We start from the raw sequence: 23,710 nt of genomic DNA, 5'->3' as shown, positions 1-23,710 counted from the left end.
AAGGAAGGAAGGAAGGAAGGAAGGAAGGAAGGAAGGAAGGAAGGAAGGAAGGACCTAAATCATAATTTTGTCTCTCTGCAGTGATAATTGTTGCTAGCATATTAGTACATACTCCAGAGATTTTTCTCACTCTTTGCATCATCTACACACATAACCATAACATTTTAGCATTAAAAAATGAGATCACATTTCTTTATTGCATTTTTATTTTTTCATTGAATAATACTAGGTATTATTAGCCATTTTGATACTTGCCATTCTTTAACACAAATGTACGTTTTTGCATTAGTTTGTATTTTTCTAATTGCCAGTAATACTAGTTTTTCACAAGTTTAATGTACTTTTTATTCTCTCTTGTGATCTGACTTTTGCTCCATGTTTTCTAGTAGTGATCACTTTTTCTTATTGATTTGTATGAGCTCTTTATATATCAAGCATATTAACTATTTGCTTATCACGTATATTGAAGAAAATTTTCCCTAAGTTGTTCTTATTTGAATTTCATGTTAGAGTTTTGTTGTTGTTGTTTTGTTATACAAATGTTTAAGACTTTTTTGTAGTCATATATACGATTATTTTCCTTTATGTTTCCTGCCTTTGGTGTTCTATGACCAGATTACTGTTTTTAATGCTCAGGTCTGATCATATGGCCCCTAGAATTATTAGTGGCCTGCAGATCCTGGAGAGGCCCAAGCTCCCTGGGCTCAAAATCATCCAGTAGATGAGTCCTCTTCCTTGGTCAAATCACATTTCAGCTCATTTCTGGCTCCTTTCTGTCATACAATTAAAAATAAAAAAGTTTTTTACAGACAGGCTCTCACTAGGTTGCTCAGGCTGATCTCAAACTCCTGGGCTCAAGGAATCCTACACCTCAGTCTCCCAAAGAGCTGGGATTACAGGCCGAGCCACCACACTTGGCATGTTCATAAAATTATACTCTATTCGAGACAATCAATTGCTATTCTGAAAATTTGTCACATCTTTCCCCACTACTAGAAATTATAAAAAAAATAAAAGATTTTAATAGTGAATAGAGAAGGTTACTAAAATAGATTGATGCGATATTCTTGAAATTTCACCTTAGAAATCATATTTTTCAAAACCAGAGACAGAATACACTGGGGCCTTACTTAAGGAGCCCTGTGTGCTGGGAAGAGGGGAAGCCTGGATTGAGTAAAACGTTTCCTAGCACAGCTTAGGATATTCTGCTACAATCTAAATGCATTCAAGTGATGTCACCCAAATTATGAATGCTACGTGATAAGTTCCCCTTGGTTACCTGTCACATGGCAAGCTGATGAGTTACCTAAAGGTTTTTCTCTCCAGAATTCCCATCCCTCTTTGCTCATGCTGTTCTATCTGGAACACTCTCTCTCAAATTATCTCTATTCCTCCTCAACTCAACTACATCAATCTTGCAAGTCTCTGCTCAAAATCGATCTCCATTTCTTATTCCCAAGCAAAAAACAGGTCAACACTTGCTTCTTACAGTTTGCAATGCTTTATGACTCTTCTCATGATATCTTCTCTTGCTCATGATTGCCTGAGGGCATGTTATTTCCCTACTACACTATAAATTCCTTAAGGGCAGAGACTGAGTCTCATCTTGGAGCACTCCTCCAGTACCAAACAGAGGGCACTGGGTAGTCTGATGTAAATTTGCGGAATAAAGGAATGATTGTGACGACCAGCTCAGTGCTACATCACTGAAGCCACTATTTGGGGTTTGCTTTAAGAAGGTATTGGCCAAGCACAGTGGCTCACACCTGTAATCCCAGCACTTTGGGAGGCTGAGTCAGGTGGATCACTTGAGGCCAAGAGTTTGAGACCAGCCTGGCCAACATGGTGGAACACCATCTCTACTAATAACACAAAAAATTAGCTGGGCATGGTGGTGCATGCCTGTAATCCCAGCTACTGGGGAGGCTGAGGCAGGAGAATCGCTTGAATCCAGGAGGCAGAGGTTGCAGTAAGCTGAGATCTCACCATTGCATGCTAGCCTGGGTGACAAGAGCAAAACTCGGTCTCAAAAAAAAAAAAAAAAGAAGAAGAAGAAGGTATCTGAGAAGCTCTAAACCCACACTGGAGTTGGAAACAGGCCCACATTCATTATTAGGCCTCCCTTTGAATTCTTAGCAGCACTGCCCTATCAGCTCAACATTCACTTCAGTATTAGCTTCTGGGCCAAGTCAACATCCTAGAGATCCAGTATTTGTCCTGACACATTCACTAAGCTAACAAGAACACACGGCTGGAGCCTTGGTACCTCTCAGCTGATACCACCACTCCTGGATAAAAATAACACAACCTCTTTTTTTTTTTTTGAGATGGAGTCTTGCTCTGTTGCCCAGGTTAGAGTGCAGTGGCACAATCTCAGCTCACCGCAACCTCCGCCTCCCAGGTTCAAACAATTCTCTGCTTCAGCCTCCCGAGTAGCTGAGATTACAGGCACCTGCCACCACGCCTGGCTAATTTTCGTATTTTTAGTAGAGATGGTGTTTCACCATCTTCGCCAGGTTGGTCTCAAACCCCTGACCTCGTGATCCACCCACCTCAGCCTCCACACAACTTTTTTTATGGCCTCCAAATCCAGGACAAGGCTGTGTGAGTCAAAGTGCTCAGGGTTCCAACTCACTAAAACATGGTATCACTTGCAGCAGTTGATTTTGCTCAAACAGAAGCTCAATGCAAAGGCATTCAACACAGAGATCAAGAGTGTCATACCTGAATGTTAACATCCGCCCCGTTGTTTACTAACAATTCAAGACACAAAGCACCATGAGTGGAGGCAGCAGCAAAATGCAAAGGGGTGAACCCATTATTATTTGGCTGGTTCACGTTAGCACCGTAGTCAATCAGTTCATTAACCACAGCATCCTGTCCATTGTAGCAGGCGATGTGAAGCGCTGTATTTCCATAGACATTGATTTCATCAATCTGCAAAAGAGTCCAACACAGGGTGATTCAAGTCATTGGAGCCAGTTTACTCCATTTTCCACAAAAAGCATAATTGCTGTGGCTAGAGAAAGGAAATAGCCATCCGTCAATATAATTGTTCAGAGCTTACTCTTGTCCCAGTGTGGTCATCTTGGGAATGCTTGTCACCCCATGGTAAAGATCAGCAAAACGTCAATGTGGCAAAAAATGAACTGGAGAGAGAGAAGTTTCATCCTGGGGAGAGGTATTTTTCAGCTAACAAAGGGATAAAAGGTGAAGGGCAAAGCTGCTTTCAAAACACCAAAAGAGAAGTAAATCAGAAGAGAACAAAAAGAGTCCCACACTCTAGGGTTGGGGCACAGCAAACCTCAAGAAATGGTAGGGGATAGCAGGGGAGGTGGCTGCGGAGATGGCAGGAGAGGTGGCTGTAGAGCCTAAACACGGAAGGCGGGTCAGAACCCAATATCTGTTTTGCTCTGGAGCCTGACACCTCACCAGGTTCCATTTTAGTAGCAGAGCAGTGGTGCCGTCAGGAGGTGTGTTTCGTCCATGGCCCCCTATTGCTTTCTGAGACCTGCCCTGGGTGCCTGGTTTCATCATTATGGTCATATAGCAACTTAGTTTTCCTTTCCTGGGGGACAGGATGTTCCAACCTCACCACTGCTCCTGTTCTACCAGCAGAAGGAGAATGCAGCAGTCTGACTTCTCCAGCTCAAGAGTAGACATTGCTGATGTTTGTCTCTGCCATTTATTCATTCATTTCTGCTGTAAGTCATGACTTAGAAGGCTACATTCGGAAGGTGGGATGCAGAACCTTGGCCAGTCTTTAAAAACAACTGGTTAATATATATTACATAGAATCTATATGTTTATATATTGATCTGTGTTGATATAGAAAGTTATTCAGTTTCCAGTTTTCCTCTGCTTAGTGTATGCCCCCACTGCCCTTTACCAGCTGCCCACAAAAAACTTAAAAAGACAGGATGCTAGAAAACAACTCCCCTGCCCTTGAATTAAAGTGCAAACAGGATTTAACTTTAGAATAACAGAAATCTCACAAATACACAGGCCATGCAGTGATGCATTCATTATAGCTCACCTCCACCCCCAGGTTCAGGAGATGCTTGACAACATTGATCTGTCCATTGGAGGCCGCAGCATGCAGTGGGGTATAACCCTTCTTATCCTTACAGGTCACTTCTGCGCCATGGTTAATGAGCAATGCTACAACATCCAGGTGGCCTTTACAAACAAAGCAGCAGAAAACATCATTAACCTTTATAGGACAATTTGCTGATTCATTTCACCTAAATTATCACTATTAGCTTTTATTGCCACCAGTATTTTGCTGAGTTATTTGTAAAAACTGGAAAATATTCATGGCAACTATTCAACAAATATTTATTGAGTACCTCCTATAGTCAGGCATAATGTAAATGCTGTGGGAAGAAAAAAGATGATTCATATGAGCCTTCTCTTCAAGGAGATCTAGGTGATGCCTGTTACCATGCTAATGAATAATGGTGAGGTTTTGCCAAGATATCAGTAGAAAGCCTTAAAAAATGTTGTGTTAAGATAAAAGCAATGCTTTTGAAAACAATTGGCATTCCTCACTGAAAAGTTTAACAATCACAATTCAGTTAGGAAAAACTGATAAAAGAAAAAAAAATTAATGAAAATGACCATAGATTACTGTTTAATCATATAAAATTACTGCTGCTTAACTGTATTTGGACCCACAAAAATGGCAATTTCATATGGCTCAACTTAAAAGTATCCTCATGAATTAGAGGCCAAACAGAAAACCCTTCTAGTTTTAGCTCCTGTTAGCATTGTTTTCTACAATATTTTACTCTGTTCCATAATTCACCATATATAGAATAAGCCTGGACAACATGGTGAAACCCTATCTCTACTAAAAATACTCTACTAAAACCCTGTCTTTACTAAAAACTTAGTTGGGCATGGTGGCACACTCCTGTAGTCCCAGCTGTTCAGGAGGCTGAGGCATGAGAATCGTTTGAACCTGAGAGGCGGAGGCTGCAGTGAGCCGACATCGCACCACTGCACTCCTGCATGGGCAACAGAGCAAGACCCTGTATCAAAAAATAAACAAACAAACAAACAAACAAACAAGCATTGACCTTTCTTTCAGCACTGAAGACTGTTCAGTGCTTCAGGATCATTGCTCTAAATATGGCTGAAAATTGAAGGGTAGAAGACAAGTACTGACTCCAGGACTTTGTGTGTGTGGTGGAGTTGGGGGAAGTATTGGCTTGTTTTATTAAAATTTGACTCTTTTCTCCCCAAGACTTGTATATAGAAATTTTTTTTTTCAATTATTAGTGGTGCTGTCTTAAGCTATTTGCCCTGGTTTTGCTTATTATTCCTATTTGTATCCTGATAGCACACAAAACAATGACTTGATTTCTTTAGAGTTATTTATCCAAATGCTTTAACTGTATATACATCAGCAGAGAACAAGCTTGAAACTTCGCATTCTTTGAGTCCTGTCCACACTAGCTTCGTGTGTGTTCGACCTACACAGCTGTCTCCCACAGTCACGGGCTCCAGTCCTGCAGGGGCCACCTAGTCATTTCATATGCTTCAGCCAACTCGAAAATCCATGTCAACGTCTTTTAAAAAACATGCTAATGCTTGTAAAAGTTTAAGATTCTGTTTTTTTAAGCACAGGGATTCATTCAGACCCATCTTTAGCCACATACTTTATTTCATCCCTGCCCCAACCTATTCTTTCTCCCTACAATTAATGTTAATTTTTAAAGTGATGATAAAAGGCACATATGTTTGTTAAAAAGGATTCAGAAAGGCAAAAAGGTATTAAAAGAAAACGAAAATCATCCACAATCATAAATCCCCAGAGACAATCAATTAAAATTTTAGCATATAATATTTTCCAGGTTTGTTATTATACAGATTTTTAAATGAAAATGAGAATTATTTTATTTATACTGCTTTATAATATGCTTTCACTTAACATATCACAGAATCTGTGTTAATAAACACTCATGGACTCATCACTGTAGTTACTGCAAAGTGTCCCCTTGTGTGGATCTTCCAGAATTTACCAAAACAGTCTCCTGGGGATGGGTATTCAGGTTGTTTACAACTTGGTGCTGATAGAATCCTATTTTTCTAATAGCAGGATGTTCTCCAATTAGAAACACAAAGGAAATATCTTAGTTCTTCATTTCCCACAAGTCTACACTTAGAATAAACTGTGAGATCTATCATTTGTCAGTGGGATTTGCCAACAAAAGTGAAAAGGAAAAACCTAGAAATGTGACCTCTCCCAAGTGGGCAGAAATGAGGGCTGCAGGCTTCAGTTTGGTTGTCAGTGGACTATCAGGATAATCCTCAGTACTTCTGGTGCCCTCCACCTATAAAATAGCCAGAGGTTTGTCTTTTCTTCCTTTCTTCCTGTTTCTTTCAAAAATATTTATAAATTAAAAAAGACGAATGGAATTTGTGTCCTTGCTTTCCTAGCCAGTGCTCTCTCTTTTTAAAACACCTTATTTTACTGCCATGACAAGTTAAAATAAGCACAATCTGTGCAGCTTTCCAATCCAGACTGAAGCACATTCAAAGAGGCCCAAGCCATGATTCATTCCTCCTCTTCTTTGTAGGATAAATAAATATCTGACAAAGCAACTGCCTGACTGGAGCCCACTATGCATGCCAGTAAAATGTACCAAATCTTCATTCAATTGCAACCCAAACTTGAAAAGAAGTCAGACTGGAGAAAACCTACATGGTCAACAAGAGATCCGTGGCTTATTGAGTTAAGGCTATCTGTACTTTGCTTTCCATGCATGGAATCCTTACCCATGTATGCTGCCCAGTGCAGAGCACGCCGGTCCTTCTTGTCAAATGCATTGATATTTGCCCCTTTGGCCAAGAGTAAATTGACCATCTGAAAGATAACCAACAATGAAATCAAGCATACATTCTGTAATGGTGAGGCCTCCTCACTGCCTGTAGGTCATCTGAGCCAAATTAACATGAAATGTAAAGGCAGGTCAGAGATCTGGAGTTCTGACAAAGTAGAAATATGATGTCAGAGCAGGAACTGTGTCATGTGTGTCAGAGGAAAAGATTGAAGTGACAGCCTACTTTTTCAATTCATTGTGGCTCTAAAGTTGAGAATGATATAGATGCTGAAGGTTTGGTGTACAAATGTTTTCATCACATTCTTTAATATCTCAGCAAGGAGATCAGTTTCCACTTGCGGCTGAAAGTGCCTGGAGGGAGCGTTCCAATTCTGAATGATAAAAATACCCACCTCCACGTGGCCATTCAAAGCTGCATGGTGCAAGGCTGTGCGCCCCCCTCGGTCGGAGACATTGACACTGCTCAGCAGGGGAATGATCACTTCTGCACATTTGACAGCCTTGTTGGCTGCTGCCACATGAAGAGGGGTCTGCCAGTTCTTGTCCCTTGCATTGACATCAGCTGAGTGCTTAATCAAAACCTGTACTGCTTCCTACAACAAAAGCAGAGTTTGCAGTGGTCACTGACAGACGTCCAATCAATACTTAGTGCTGTAAGATGCTTCACCAAACCCTGCAACTATGGAGAGAAAGGTCACCTGACCTTACAGGCTGGCTCCAGACAAGCCAGGTAATATCTGATAAAGATCAAAAGAGTGGCATAGATGAAGACAGAATCACTTTACCTTTCTTTGTCAAGCCAAGAGCCCTGGCACAACTCTAAAATCAAATAAACCTTCTAAGTATATGATGATGCCCTTACAATGTAGAAGGCACTCTTAGGCCAAATGAGAACATTGCATGTGAGTGTACATGCCAGGGTAAAATATCCATAGACAAAAAGGCCTCAGACCTTCTTGGGTCAGTTTATAAATCTTTGGTTCTCTCTGCCAACATCTTAACCCTCAGCCTCGTGTGATCAACAAGTGGTCAAGACAGAAAGTAACGTCTCTGTTACCATCTCAACTTAAAGCTATGAGTTGTTTCTATCTTTTCCCAATCTTTTCCATATTAGAATGTGTCACTTCTTTTGCCATCGTTGAGTTCCTTCACCTACATTGGACCTCCCATGTTTTTTCTTCTATTGGCCCAGTCAGCTCCCTAGCCTGTTTCTCTATGACTTTCAACTCTGGTATGCAATGGAGTCATCCATGCAGCTCTTAAAAACACAGAAGCCAAGCATGGAAAACACAACAAAACCCTGTCTCAAAAAAAAAAAACCCCGACAAACATATATACAGGTGCAAAAATAAGTGCATTACTTTTAATGGCAAAAACCGCAATTACTTTTGCACCAACCAGGAGTGGTGTTGTGGACCTCTAAGTCCTAGCTACTCAGGAGGCTGAGGTGGGAGGATCTCTTGAGCTCAGCAGTTCACAGTGAGCTGTGATCACGACACTGCACTCTGGCCTGGGCAACAGAGCAAGACCCTGGCTCAAAAAAAAAAAAAAACAGTAGTTTAAAATGATTATGGAAATAAATTCACAGACGTATGGAATATTAGAAATGGAGAAGGCCCTGGGGTTCATCTGGGCTGACCCCTTCATTTCATAGCAGCTTTATTTTATAGGTAAGATGACGGAAGTCCAGGGCAATGACCTGTCAGCCTGGCTGACTTATGGGCTCATGCATTTTCTAACAGGCCATTTTCTACTAGGCTTACTTGGTGAGTAGTCTCAGTCAAGCATCCTGACATAAATAGATTTAACAGTTAATTCTATTTAGTTATTTACATTTTTAAATCCTAAAGTTTTAGTCTGCTACACTGGCTTAATACATATAATAGAAATTTAATATAATATTTTGGCAAAAACAAAGCTTTGATTAAAAACAGATAATTACCTTTTTAAAAACTGCATTTCTCTTTTAAAAGTTTTAAGCTTGGAAGATCTTTAACTTGGTTTTACAAGGGAGTAATTTGATGGCTATTTAGGGAATTAATTTTTTTTAAATTAAAGAAGTCTGCCTTCTCCTGTATCACATATTGGCTAAAAATTAATACCCAGGAGCTTGCTCTGGCAGAAATATACATGGTAAAAAAGAAACTAATGTGGGGAGGAGGGAAGCCGAACACTTTCTGAATCAAGAAAATATTCTTTTTTTCTGTTAAAGGTTTTTTTTTTTCAACTTTTAAGTTCCGGGGTACATGTGCAGAATATGCAGGTTATATAGGTAAACATGTGCCATGGTGGGTTGCTGCACAGATCAACCCATTACCTAGGTATTAATCCGTTAGCTATTCTTCCTGGTGCTCTCCCTCCCTTCTCCCCACTGACAGGCCCCAGTGTGTGTCATTCCTTCTCATGTGTCCCTCTGTTCTCATCGTTCAGCTCCCACTTGTAAGTGAGGATGTGCGGTGTTTGGTTTTCTGTTCCTGTGTTAGTTTGCTGAGGATAATGGCTTCCAGCTCCATTTGTGTCCCTGGAAAGGATATGATATTGTTTCTTTTCATGGCTGCATAGTATTCCATGGTGTATATATACCACACTTTCTTTATCCAGTCAATCACTGATGGACATGTGAGTTGATTCTACGTCTTTGCTATTGTGAATAGTGCTGCAATGAACATAAACGTGCATGTATCTTTATAATAGAATGATTTATAATTGGATTGCTGGGTCAAATGCTATTTTCTGCTTCTAGATCTTTAAGAAGTCACCACACTGTCTTCCATAATGGTTGAACTAATTTATTCCTACCAACAGTGCAAAAACTTTCCTTTTCTCTGCAACCTCACCAGCATCTCTTGTTTCTTGACTTTCTAATAATTTCCATTCTGACTGGTGTGAGATGGTATCTCACTGTGGTTTCGATTTGCATTTCTCTACTGATCAGTGATGTCGAGCTTTTTTTCATGTTTGTTGGTTATATGAATGTCTTCTTTTGAGAAGTGTCTGTTCACGTACTTTGCCCACTTTTTAATGGGGTTGTTTATTTCTTGGTAAATTTATTAAAGTTCCTTGTAGACTCTGGATATTAGACCTTTGTCAGATAGACAGACTGCAAAAATTTTCTCCCATTCTGTAGGTTGCCTGTTCACTCTGATGACAGTTTCTTTGCTGTTCAGAAGCTCTTTAGTTTAATTAGATCTCATTTGTCAATTTTTGCTTTTGTTGCAATTGCTTTTAGTGTCTTCATCATGAAATCTTTGCCCATGCCTTTGTCCTGAATGGTACTGCCTAGATTTTATTCTAGAATTTTTATAGTTTTGAGTTTTACATTTAAGTCTTTACTCCATCAAGAAAAGCTTCTTTAACAATGCTTTTCAAACTATCTGTGGTAAAGAACCAGTTTTTTAAAAAGTTATTTCAAATCTATCACTTTTGAGCCAATACTTTTATAAAATACAATTAAAAAATCAGAATAATAAAATGAAATAAAAACAAGACAAAAACTATAAATGTAATTATTTTATTATTAAAGTTAATGGGCATGAAATTATCAAATTGCTCTAAAAGTTTCTGACCACGTACTCTTTTCACAACAGATAAGATAAAAGCTCACAGGCCAGCCCCAGTGTGCAGGCACACTGTGAATCATCAAGCTCCTTCAAAGCCTTTGTTTGTTTGTTTGTTTGTTTGTTTGTTTGTTTTGAGACAGAGTCTCGCTTTTTCGCCCAGGCTGGAGTGCAGTGGTGCCAACCTGGCTCACTGCAATCTCTGCCTCCCAGGTTCAAGCGATTCTCCTGCCTCAGCCTCCTGAGTAACTGGGTTATAGGCAAGTGCCACCACGTCCAGCTAATTTTTTTGTATTTTTAGTAGAGATAAGGTTTCACCATGTTGGCCAGGCTGGTCTTGAACTCCTGACCTCAAGTGATCCACCTGCCTCAGCCTCCCAAAGTGCTGGGGTTACAGGCATGAGCCACCGCGCCTGGCCCTTTCTTTCTTTCTTTCTTAATGAACAAACACCTGTGAAGATTCTGGTATTTCCCCCAAATGGAGGCATCAGACAAGTTAACATTCTGTTTTAGGACTGTAGGCCTTGTTGGATGACATCCTGTAGCAGGCCATCCTATACAAGATGCAGAAATAATAGAAAGGAGGGGCTGTCATGGGATGTCATATGGGAGGTAACTGGCCATGACATTTGCAGTCAGTCAATTTCTACTTTTTACGACTCTTTTTATTTAACAAAAGGCCACTTCAACCTTAAAATAAGAAGTAGAAACATACACTGTGGCACATGGAAAAGATAAGAATAGGAGGCATGTGTCTTAGAAACTATCATCCTTAATATTTGTTTCTTTACTCTCAAATGTGCATTGCATTTCAGTGGTCATAAATTACTCATGGAAAAGTAACTGTTTACGACTACATATTGTCCCTGCAGCCATAAGCAATGTCAAGTTTTATAAATTACAAGTTGCTTTAGATAAGGGTCTAAATGTTATACAACTGTCTGTACTCTCCACAAAGCCTGGCAGGTGCTTTGCACATAGTGTATATTCAATAACTTTGTGTAGAATAAATATATTGCTGTAATCATCAGCAAAGTCTGTAAGTAATAATCTATAAGTGTTAACAGTACATTTTACTGTGGGCTGATGTCCCTAAGGCTGCACTTAAGTCCTGAAGGCTTTTGCTATATTACTATAATCATTTGAGGCTTTTATCTTATGTCAATTGTAGCAATTTCATATTCTGTAAGAATTGTATAAATTGATGTCCCACCAATTTGCTTAATTAATGGGATTGTTCCTCTACACGTACCAAAATATCAAGCACCAAAAAGACTCACCCATTATTTTAACTATTACTACAGTACAATTATTCTAAGAACTAGGAGTGCAAAAGCAGTTCGCTGGAGACTTTGGGATATGAAAGAATTCTAAATGAACTATTTAAGTTAACTAAATATTTCACTAAACTATTAAGTTTAATGCTGACTTTAACCATTAGGAAAGGCAGACACTAAAGTATGACCAGTGTTTAATCTCAAGTCTCAAAGTGTGACTTGTAGACGACATGCATCAGAATCTTCTTTTGAAAAGGCACATTTCTGGGCTTAACCACAGGTTTCATTCAGAATCACTAGGGGTGAGGTTTTAGAACAGACAGTTTCAACAAACACCCCAGATAATTTAAATGCACTAAAGCTGGGTACCACTCGTCTACATTCTAATAGATTATAAAATGCTTACTTTCTTCCTATTCCAGGTATGACCTATGTTCCATACATGAACAAATTTTTATAATCATGAAGATAATTTAAAGAAAGCAATAACATTCTACTCTTCCATATAATGTTTCCAATTCTCCTGTCTACTAGCATTAAGCCCACAATAATGATCATGTTTTTTAGAGGAAAGGGTAGAACGTAAGTTTTTAAAATTTCGACTATAAAATAAAATGCTTATCCTGCTCAGCTCTGGGAAAGATCTGTATACCAGTTGGGTCTTCTGTCTGCACAGAAGCCAAAAATAGATATGCTTTATTGGCTAGAACAGGCTCCGTAAGGGTGCTAATGGGAACTGAAGAAAGCAGCACAGAATGGTGGTGAAGTAGGCAGCTTCTCTAGTCACACTTTCCTCCACTTTCTGGCTGTGACATTGACTTCATTGGCTCCCTACTAACTTTCTGAGATTACATTTCCTAAATTAGTATTGCCAATAGCATCCATCTTGAAGGGTGGATCAGAGGTTAAAAGGGAATATACAGAAAGTCCTTAGCATACTGCCTAGCAGACAGTAAGTACTTAATAAATGCTCATAACTACAACACGTACATGGACACAATGTCCTCACTCCTACACTCTAAAGACAAGATACAACCATTGTTAACCTTTCTAACCAAAAGACAGTCTCTAGAATAGAGAAGTGAAAAGTTCAGCAGTTCTCCTCTGATGCTCCTCTCAACTGGTTATAGCAGAAAGGGCACCTGGGACGGGCCAGCCACGTCTGCACATAGGCCACAACAGCTTGCATGTCTGGTTATCTCCCCAAATACTGTATACTAAAACTAAAAGCCACACTTTGAACACCCTTTAGGCCCCCTGTAGCACACTTAACAATGCCTTCCACCAAGTGTGCTTCCATAAATATGTGTTAGACTTTCTGGGTTTGTGTACATTTCATTCCTTTCCCCTACAGTTGCTCTTTTCCAAGAAAGAAAAGCAAGAATAAGCTGAACACAGGAAATAATATGAAATAGGCTTCACAAGAACACTTCAGAATATTCCCACTGGCAGCCCCAAATCTTGCTTATCTTTGTTAGCTGGCACTGTAAAAGATGTTTCTCTAATATTTTAGTAAAGGCCTATCTTCATTTCTTCACAGCCTAGGGAGTACATAGAAAAAAAAAGGAGAATGAGTTCACAGAAGCCCTTAGGGAGCCAATAAGAAGACAGTGCTGTTGGGCTCTAAGCTGTTTCCAACCTGGGAATCCCCGATGTGCCAGACGTGGGGAGCAGGTCGGGGGTAGGAAAGGGTCGTGGGATTGGATCTAGAAGGGAACACACAAGACAGCCTGGTCAGCATCAAATAAGTCTTCAAGATTTATCTCTAGAGCTCAGTTATATTTTGGGAGATTTTCAAGGGGTGTGATTATGTCTTGATCTACTTTCTTGTCTATGGAAGACATAGTGTCAGGCTTGGATTCATGTTTAATCAATATTATGATCTGGCACCTTATTGCTATAACATATCAGGAAATGAACTTATCAATGCACCTTATTTTTCCAGACACAGAAATCTGAACATAAATCTTGCCTGAATGAAAAGAAGGCTCCAAAATTTTGACTTACACTGATATCTGTGTTATATGCAATTGTGAAACTAGCCTTGATTTTGCAGGTTTCAGTGGCTTAGCTGGCTTTTAGTGTACACATTCCCATAAACATGCTTCAACTCTGTTTGCCCTGCATGCATAAACGATTATTACCATCAGCATTCTGATATGGTGTATACCAGTTCTATCTTACCAGTTGTACACAGAAAATTATTATAGCTTAAATTGAAAACCCAGTCTTTAATGAATAACTCAAAAAAACAATTCTTTTCTAACTAGGCAAGATGCTAGAAATACAATGGCAAGCAATAGGCATGGCACAAATTTCAAGGAGCTTACTGTCTAGAAGATCTTTTTAATTCAAATAGAACAACAATTTATACGGTAGTTTTGTATTGTCCTAAGTTAGCCGAATTGAACTTCATTTCCCAGAATTCCTTTCCCTGTAGTACTCCCTTTAGGGTTGGCCACAAGAGATATCTGATGAGTTTTGGAAGGCATAAGTGAAATTGCAGCCTGACTGGTATGTTGTTGGGCACCAAGTAGTGTTGCAGCTTGCACACGATGTCACTAACCGGCTGGATCACCACGTTGGCAAGAGGCAGTGCCTGGCTTGATGCTTCTTCAGATCCTGCCACATCTCCTTCAGTTTCTCCAATTCTTGGGCCAGGTGCATGCGCAACTCCTTCTGCAAGTCACCCATGTCCATGATGTTGGAGGCAGTATTAGACAGACCTCAGTTCCAGTTTGTCCTTGTTCTCCCCCATTTTACATCCAGTTTTTCCACTGTGGAGTCTGCTGACCTACAGTGACTTCAGGGCCTCACAGAATTCAAGGTGACAGCCTTACATAGACCACAGCAGCCCTACACACTTGTGTAAGATCTAATTCCTATAATTAATATCTTACTCTATCTCTCATGGTGGTTCTGCTTCCCTGGTTGAACCCTGAACCCTGAGAGATCAGTTACCTATATTTTACAAGCAAATAGGCTTTGAGGACAGACAGTATAGAGTTTATAAACTTTTCAATGAAGAAATGGTTTTAAACACATGGCCATGTAGTATCAGTGCTTACCAATCTAAGGAATAGACATGCACCAGCTCTCAGCTGAAACCATATATCCATCTTGATAAGTGCTAACAGTTAAACTCCAAAATACCAGTCCAAACCTTCTCTTTTCTTCCCCTCAAATCTACTTTCTTTTCCCCAACTATTAGTTGGGAGAGGCATAAAATAATGGCAATAGAACTAAATTCCAAAGAAGAAGGAAATCTGAATTTAGGACTTCCACAGGACAGCAATGTGCTTGGAGTTAAGGTGTCTTCTTACAGAGACTCCAATTTTCTTTTCTTTTCCTTTTTTTTTTTTTTTTTTTTTTTGAGATAGAGTTTCACTCTTTTTGCCCAGGCTGGAGTGCAATGGTGTGAACTTGGCTCACCACAACCTCTGCCTCCCAGGTTAAAGCAATTCTCCTGCCTCAGCCTCCCGAGTAGCTGGGATTACAGGCATGCACCACCACTCCCAGCTAATTTTGTATTTTTAGCAAAGACTGGGTTTCTCCATGTTGGTCAGGCTGGTCTTGAACTCCTGACCTCATGATCCACCCACCTTGTCCTCCCAAATAGCTGGGATTACAGGCATGAGCCACTGCGCCCAGCCTAAACTCCAATTTTCTTAAGAAACTGTCCAACTTGCTGTGACAAGATACTAATCTGAAGACATCATGAGCTCATATATTACCTAATTATTTACAATTCAGGATTTGTTTGCATTTAATTCCTACCTGGCAAGGGATTCTTTTTTTCCTCCCTGCAAACCTACAGAGGTAGTCGTTTACGTGGAGAAGCAACAAATGCCTTTCTCAGATAGGAAGGTCAGTCCATCATTAGGCTGACAGGATTCAAACACACTAAAGATATTTACAGAACGCAGACTGGTTGTTGATAGAAAATGGATGCTTTGAGGACTAAAGTCTTTGAAGCTAGTTGAGCTAACAAAGGTAGAGATCACTTGGGAAAGGTCACAGAGCAATGAAATCATCTTTTTTGTGTCTTTCTTTTCCACTAGATTACATACTTCCTAAGAGCAGAGACCATGGGTCTTAGTTTTCTTTGTAGCTCCATCAGCTACAAAGAAAAGATGCCTGGCATAAAGGAGGTGCATATTGAATTATTTTCCCAACTAAAAAGACCTGGTTCTTGTTAAAGAGGAAACAAATCCATACGTATTTTTAAAGAGACACTTAAATTCACTAAATTTACTAAAGACCAAGTGGTCTTAAAAGGCTAGGAAATACTCCTCTATGAAGGGGCTGGTCTCATGAAGCTGGTCATACCCACTCAGTCAGCTCATTACACTCATTTTCCCAGACAAAACAGAAATAAAATGTGGGACCATGAGAAGATTCTGAACTCTCCAGGGTCTGAGCCAGGTAATTTAGGATTATTTACCTCTCTCATTCCATGCAGGATATTTGGAAAGAGAACACAGTCAACCCCTTTTAAAAACTACTAATATCACAAAGCACAGCAAGAAAAATGATGACTACTAAGCTGTCACCTACCAAGTATATTTTGAAATTTCCAAATAGTTGCCAAAGAGGAAAAGCTAACACCAATAACGGCCAAAGACACCTGCATGTTCTGTATTTCATTCTTGGCAAGACCTTTCGCTCCTAAGTGTACCTGGAGAACATCACCTTCTCCAGCAGCAGAGGAGAAGCTGCATTTGGTAAACTCAGCTATGGAGGTCAGTCATCCAGCACCAAGTACATAGAAGGTTAGAACCTCTTGTATCCCTGGATGGTGGGCATCTCCTCTGACCAGGCTTCAAGGCTGACATTCACCAGGGTTCCCTGCCACCCCCACCTTCACATTGGTCTTCTCATCCTTTATACTTCCCCTGAGCTACCTGATGCATTTACCACGGTTTGGTGATCATTCTCCCTGTTCCTGAGTGCTAGACTTGTATAAATAATAATAGATAATCTATTAGTCAACTTCACCCAAATTTCCAGCATTCAACAACAAATTATTTCTTGAATGCCTAGAATGTACGAGGCTTGGGATACATCCAGGAACAAAGCACAGATCCCTGCCCTCATGGAGCTCCCACTCCAAGGACATGTTTGCTGAACTCAGCGTTCTCAAACAGAACCCACCAGCTTCCCGGCCCCTACTCCCCTGCTCTGTGCCTCTTCTGTTAACAGCATCACCATTTACCTACCAGCTTCTTTCCCACCTCACCCCTACTAGGTACTAAATCCTGCCAGGTTGACCTCTAATGAGCTCTCAAATCATGGACTCAGCTTTATGCCCTCATTCCAGCTGCTTCAGACCGCTTTTGGTCTTATTGGCCCTCCTCCTTGAGACCCCTCCCCCTCAGCCCATTCACACGCTGCCACCACAAAGGTTCTCTGAAACACAGATCTGAGCATATCACTCCCCTGCTATAATCATTCTCCATTGCTCAGAGGATTCCAAGCCTTCTGCCATCTGGCCCAACCTCCATTATCAGACTTACCTTCTACTACAGCCTGAGTTCCAGTTATACCTCACTGAGGCCCCCATTCACTCACTTCCTTGCCTCGGCCCTCCCTCCTTCTCCTGGCCTGGTAAGTCCTTACTCATTTAAGGACCAGCTCAACTGACATCTCTTCTTGGAAGATTTCCTCTATTCAAGCAGGCAGTTAGTTGCTTTCTCCTGCAAGTCAATGATGATATTGTACTGATCTGCTTTCTGCTTTGCCTCCTCCCCAGGCTGAGAATTCACTGAAATTCAGGATCATGCTGTCCATGTTGAACTACCCCAGACACTCCCCAGCCCCACTCAGCACTATGTCTGGCATGCAGGAGATGCTCAAACAAACAGCTGTTCATTTTGGGTAACCCTCTTACATTAGAGGTAAAAGCCTTTTGCTTACCAGTAAGGATTCTTAAATCACTAGCAAGAATTTTTCTAGGCACAGTAGGTATTAGATTAAATTTGGTAATCACTCACTTCGCTTCTGGAAGCAACAGCCCGGTGCAGTGGAGTCAGCCACATGTTGTCCTTTGCATTTACACGAGCTCCTAGAACCAAAAAGCACAAGTTAGAGGCATAATGGAGTCAAGGGAAGCCCTGCTGATGTTAAGTCAAATGCTGTATCTTGCTCACATTTGCCTGACATAACCACCACCTCTTCTTTTCTAGTCATGTTTTGACAAGATTTGATCAAGGCTGAGGGGACCAGCAGAAATCTGCTTTATCTAAAAATCTGGGACTAGCCAGATATGTTGGTAAAAAAGAAGCCAGTTTCCATGAGGCTTTTGGATAGATATGATATCAGACCTAAAAATTGCTCACTACTTTCTCAAACTATGGGGTAGGCAGACAGGCTCAAGCATGAGTCAAAACCAGCTCACATTCAGAATTATGAGTGCCCATGCTCAGCTCTATGAAGCCATGCCATCATCATGGAACAGAAGCTCCCTGCAAATGAATTCACAGGAAGCAGAGTTCACCCACCTTCCATGACACCCTTGCCATTCTCCATGAGCACCAGCCCACCAAGTCTATGTCTGAACAGCAAAGACATCTGATATAAGCTTCCTTTTAGGGGGTTCAAGGTTTTGACTAGTCTTCTGGTCAGACTTGGGATGTTTTATAAAAGGGCTACAAAAGGGGAGGAGGAGAAAATATGTACGGTATCTTTGAAGAAGCAATAAGTCAATTCTAGCCTTAGGATGATGAGGAAGGAAGCTCCTGAGGACAGAGAATGGAGAAACAAATCAAAGAAACTAGAAAGTAAGGCAGAGAAAAGGAAACACAGAGGTGGCCCCTCAGGACAAGGGCTGGGAAAGTGAGTCAAGGGGAAGCAGAAGCTGACTAATCTCCAAGAGGCTAAGGCCAGCTGATAGCTGGAAAATAGAAACTTTTTTAAAAGGCAGCGGACTTTCATGCATAAACGTGAGTTAGAAGTTTAGTTTAAGGCACTGGCTAAAAGTAAATAAAAATCAAAGAACTTACACTATTCTTTTCTTTAACTGAAGAAGAACAAATGCCATCAACAGCATTAATCGTAGAAAACAAGAACATAATCCCTAAAAGACAGCTAGAATGCCTCCCCTCCAACCTCCATTTTGATGTCACTGGTTTCAGATGGGGTCAGGTACAAGGGTTATCACACTACGCTGTCAAGGTTGAGAGCCACTGATGAATTGTTGCTTAATTTATCCAGGTTAAAATTATTTAAATCCTAATTCCACTAACACCAGCTTGCCTGAAGGAGTTCAAACTCCTTACGTCAGTAAGGCCCACAGTAAAATCAGTTTGGGTGTGCAAAAATCAATAGGCATCTCTGGCCTCAATAACAGGAAGCTGTGGGCTAAATGCTCTGGCATGAAATGAATGCGGTTTTGGAAGGACAGTGGGATTCATGGTCAGGAGATGTAGATTAAGTTCTGATTTCAGCACCTGCTGGCCCAATGACCAAGAGTCACTAATCTGCACAATGAGGCTAACAACAACAGTATTAATACTTCTCTACCCATTTCACCAGGTGCTACGGAGAATTAAGTGGATAGGAAAGTGCTTCGTAAATTGCAAGGCACTAGAAAAACATCAGCTGTTCTTATTTCCAAGTCACCTCTAACGTCTCATTCACCTCTAAATCTCTGATTCAGATTTTCAAAGGAAGTGAAAGGCATGATCCTTGCCCTACAAAGGAAGAAGTCAAATAGGAAATTTAAGAACACAACCATCACCTAAAGACTGTACAAATACATGTCTTTTTAAGAGCAAGAGAACTCAAGTGCTAGAGGATGCTAGGGAGAAGAAAATCCAGATGTGATTAAGAACAGCAAAATTGGTTAATTTTCAAACAAAATTACCACTACCAAAATCAAAGTTTAGATTTCTTCTTCTAAATATTAGTTCCAACACAGTGTCAGGTGATGGTCACAAAGTCTACCTTTCTGGTTTAGAAACACAGCATTTAACCCTTCAGATCTTCCAACTCTCTGGATTCCAACCTTTTAAAATTACCTGCCTTTTCGTCAGGACTCTTCTTGCGTCATAAATAAATATATTTATGACCACATTGTGTGGTAGATTTGACCACACTGTGTTTCTGTCCAGTAAGCTGAGTGCACATTTCTTATTTTGGGGCTGTTTCTTTGGCAGCCATGTCACAAACATCACTCAGACCTTATGCAGTCCTAGAGAGCTGGAATTATTTTTATTATAGTCTTTGGCAGAGTAAATTTTGTGCTTTAAATTTTTTGTAAATTCAAAAAATGAATGCAAGAAGAAACCCAAATGTCAAGACACATATGGAAAGGTACTTCTCAAAATTCGTTAGGGAGAAGCAAATGAAAGCAGCATTAGCATACCATTTCACATCCATTAAATTGGTAAAAATAATAAAGTGTGACAAGGCCAAGATTTAGCAAGGGTATGGAGCAACAGGAAAACTTAACATACAGCTGAGAAGAGTGTGAATTGGTACAACCTCCTTTGGGACACAATGTGGCATTACCTAGTAAAGCTGATGACATGCATGCCCAACCACCTAGCAATTCCACTCCAATCATATACCCTAGAGAAACTCTCACACATGTACATGAATGTTCACTGCAATATGTTGATGACAACAAGAAATTGGAATCCTAAATATCAATTAAGAGGAAAATGGATAAAGACGTTGTGGTATATCCGTACAATGGAATTCTACACTGTCATGGAAAGGAGCAGACTGACGTTCTGTATATATAAACAGATGTACTTTTAAAATCGTAACACCAAATGAACAAATCAAACTGCAGAATTATACCTATGGCATAATACCAGTTGTATGTCTATATGTTGTTTATGGTTGCATAGATATAAAATAAAAGTTTAAAATATGGCTAAGGAGTATAAATACTAATTCTGGATAGTGGTTGCGTCTAGGGAAAGAGGAATGTGAAAAGCATGAAGAGTACCGATACAGCTGCAACTGTGTTTTCAATGTTTTATTTCCTTAAATATATATATAATATATATACACATAAATATATATAATACAAATATGGCAAAATATTAAGAATTCTTAAAACTTAGTGGAAGGTATATGGATATTCACTATATTATTCTCCATAGTTTTCTGTATGTTTGAAATATTTTCTACAAAATATTTTTAAGAAAGCTAGTGCATTTGAAGTTTTATGTTTCTTAATGAAAATAATGGGGGAGGGGGAACTAAGCTGCTTTTGTGTGTGTGAAACGGAGTCTTGCTCTGTCACCCAGGCTGGAGTGCAGTGGTGCAATCTCGGCTCACTGTAACCTCCACCTCCCCAGTTCAAGCGATTCTCCCACCTCAGCCTCCCGAGTAGGTGGGATTACAGGTACCTGCCACCATGCCCAGCTAATTTTTTAATTTTTTAGTACAGACAGGGTTTCGCCATTTTGGCCAGGGTGGTCTTGAACTCCTGACCTCAGGTGATCTGCCTGCCTTGGGTGCAAGTATTTGTCTAGGATAAATAATTTAAAATGGACTTTATGTGTCATAGATAATACACACTTTCGGTTTCAAAAGGTCATGTAAAGCCTCTAAAGTGTGCCGGTTTACACCCTCGGAATGTATGAGATTGCTTAGTTTCCCCACATCCTCATCAACACTTGATATTATCAGACATTAAAATATATTTTTTTAAATATTTTAGAGACAGGGTCTCACTCTGTCACTCAGGCTGGAGTGTAGTGGCATTATCATAGCTCACTGCAGCCTTAGACTCCTAGGTTCAATCAATCCTCCTGCCTCAGCCTCCAGAGTAGCTAGAACTGCAGGCACATACCACCATCCCCAGATAATTTTTAAAACTTTTTTGTAGAGATGAGGTCTTCCTTTGTTTCCCAGGCTGGTCTCAAACTCTGCCCTCAAGTGATCCTCCTACTTCAGCCTCCTAATGTGCTGAGATTACAGGTTTGAGCCACCATGCCCAGTCAGACATTTTAAATATTGCAAATCTGAGACAATAATACTGTATCATGCACTTAAACATTTGTTAAGACGGTAGATCTCATGTTAAGTGTTCTTACCACACACACATCCCAAAAAACTCCAAAATAACAAGAACAAAGGGGCACGAGGAAACTTTTGGAGGTGACAGAGATGTCTATTACCTTGATTGTGGTGATAATTTCATGGGTATTTGCATATGTCCAAACTCATCAAATTGTAGATATTAAATATACACAGCTTATTGTATTTCAATTATACTTCAATAAAGCTGCTTTAAAAATAAATAGGCCGAGCGTGGTGGCTCATGCCTGTAATCCCAGCACTTTTGGGAGGCCAAGGTGGATGGAACACCTGAGGTCAGGAGTTCGAGACCAACCTGGTCAAGTGGTGAAACCCCATCTCTACTAAAGATACAAAAATTAGCCTGGCGTGGTGGCACATGCCTGTAATCCCAGCTACTCAAAAGGCTGAGGCAGGAGAATCGCTTGAACCTGGGAGGTGGAGTGAGCCAAGTGAGCCAAGAGGTTGCAGTGAGCCAAGATCATGCCACTGCGCTCCAGCCTGGGCAACAGAGCAAGACCCTGTCTCAAATACATACATACATACATACATACATCATACATACATACAAACAAATTTGATTTTAAAAAGAGCATCTTTTTTTTAAGTTTCTGGTCTAACAATAAGGTTAGACATCTTCTAATATGTTTGATTACTAGCTATTTGTAATTCATTTTCTGAGAATTACTTGTTCATATTCTTTATATATTTCTCCCATTTTTCTGTTATATTTCTTATTTATATTTATATACTTTTATCATTATTATTATTATACTGCATTCTGAAAATTTTTAGTTTTATGTAGATCCAAATTTGACTTTCAATATAAAAAATCTTTCGAGGAGAAAAATGATCCCACGCAGGCTGAACCTCATACAGAGACACACACCTGGAGTGTAATGACACCAGCATTGTTAGCGTGCCACTTCAGAGTCCCTTGAGAAATTTCAAGGTGATTAGAAATGTAGGCGATGGCTTCTTTCAGTCAATGATTAAGTCCTCCATTCCTCCACTTCTCCTTCTCATGGAGGTTGAATAGGCAGCTGCCAGGAAAACCTCCTTTCCCCCATGACAAAAATTATTATAACAAAAGCAGAGTTATCTGAATGGAGACCCAAGACGCATTTCATCAGTGTCATTTCTTGCTGCCGGCTTCCTCATCCTCTTCCTCTGAACACGTTCAAGAGTCTTGTTTACATGTCAGAGGGAGATGTCAGATGGTTTTGGCTATGAATTGAATATTTATAGCTGATTTTTTTTCTAAAGGAAGCTTCACATTATTTACCTGCCTGTCAGGCACCATTGTGCACCGAAGGACACAGTCTGCATGTCTAATGATTTAAAGGCAAATGCTTTTTTACCCAAGGACATGTTAAAGCTTAAACATGAAAATAAGCGCTAGGGTATACTGATTCTTTAGAAACAAAGGCCCAATCCATCAGACATGATCTGTAATTACAAACTAAGGATGTTTTTCATCTAATCCCTATTACCTCTTAATTTTATTTTCATAGAGATCAGGGGTAAAGTAAACTCTGGGCATCTTTTCCAGAGGCAATATTTCTGTTCTGTAAGCCATGTCATCTGGGAAGAAGTAGAATAAAGAAAACAGAAGTGGTGTGATAAGGGTGGACTGAGTGTGACTGAAAAATCTCACAAGCCAAAGAGAATAATTTCTTCCTAAGCTTAACTTATCCAAAGTTTGGCTTTTAATTGTTGAAGTAAACATGAAAGGTTATAAAAATATGATTATAATATAATGAAATCAACTTGCTATTGATTTTTTTTAACAAACCAAATCATACAGTACAGGAGTGCTTCAAAACAATTATCTTAATGGCCGGGTGCGGTGGCTCAAGCCTGTAATCCCAGCACTTTGGGAGGCCGAGACGGGCGGATCACAAGGTCAGGAGATCAAGACCATCCTGGCTAACCCGGTGAAACCCCGTCTCTACTAAAAAAAAATACAAAAAACTAGCCAGGCAAGGTGGCG

At 40.0% G+C, this 23,710-nt stretch overlaps 1 protein-coding gene across 2 annotated transcripts in view; it reads right to left on the bottom strand.

Moving 5' to 3' along the window:
* Window positions 1–23,710, bottom strand: part of LOC105517446 (serine/threonine-protein phosphatase 6 regulatory ankyrin repeat subunit B) — a 119,034-nt gene that overhangs the window by 39,935 nt on the left and 55,389 nt on the right. For both annotated transcript variants that reach the window (XM_011949991.1, XM_011949992.1), the window contains 5 exons: window positions 17,676–17,746; window positions 7,241–7,441; window positions 6,784–6,871; window positions 4,037–4,179; window positions 2,725–2,937 (listed from right to left, as the gene is read on the bottom strand). In XM_011949991.1, coding sequence (XP_011805381.1) covers window positions 2,725–2,937; window positions 4,037–4,179; window positions 6,784–6,871; window positions 7,241–7,441; window positions 17,676–17,746 — 716 coding nt within the window. The remainder of the gene's footprint in view (window positions 1–2,724; window positions 2,938–4,036; window positions 4,180–6,783; window positions 6,872–7,240; window positions 7,442–17,675; window positions 17,747–23,710) is intronic.

The sequence above is a fragment of the Colobus angolensis genome, unplaced genomic scaffold (genome assembly GCF_000951035.1).
Source record: "Colobus angolensis palliatus isolate OR3802 unplaced genomic scaffold, Cang.pa_1.0 Scaffold30, whole genome shotgun sequence".
Classification (NCBI taxonomy): domain Eukaryota; kingdom Metazoa; phylum Chordata; class Mammalia; order Primates; family Cercopithecidae; genus Colobus; species Colobus angolensis.
This window is presented reverse-complemented; position numbering and strand designations above follow the sequence as displayed.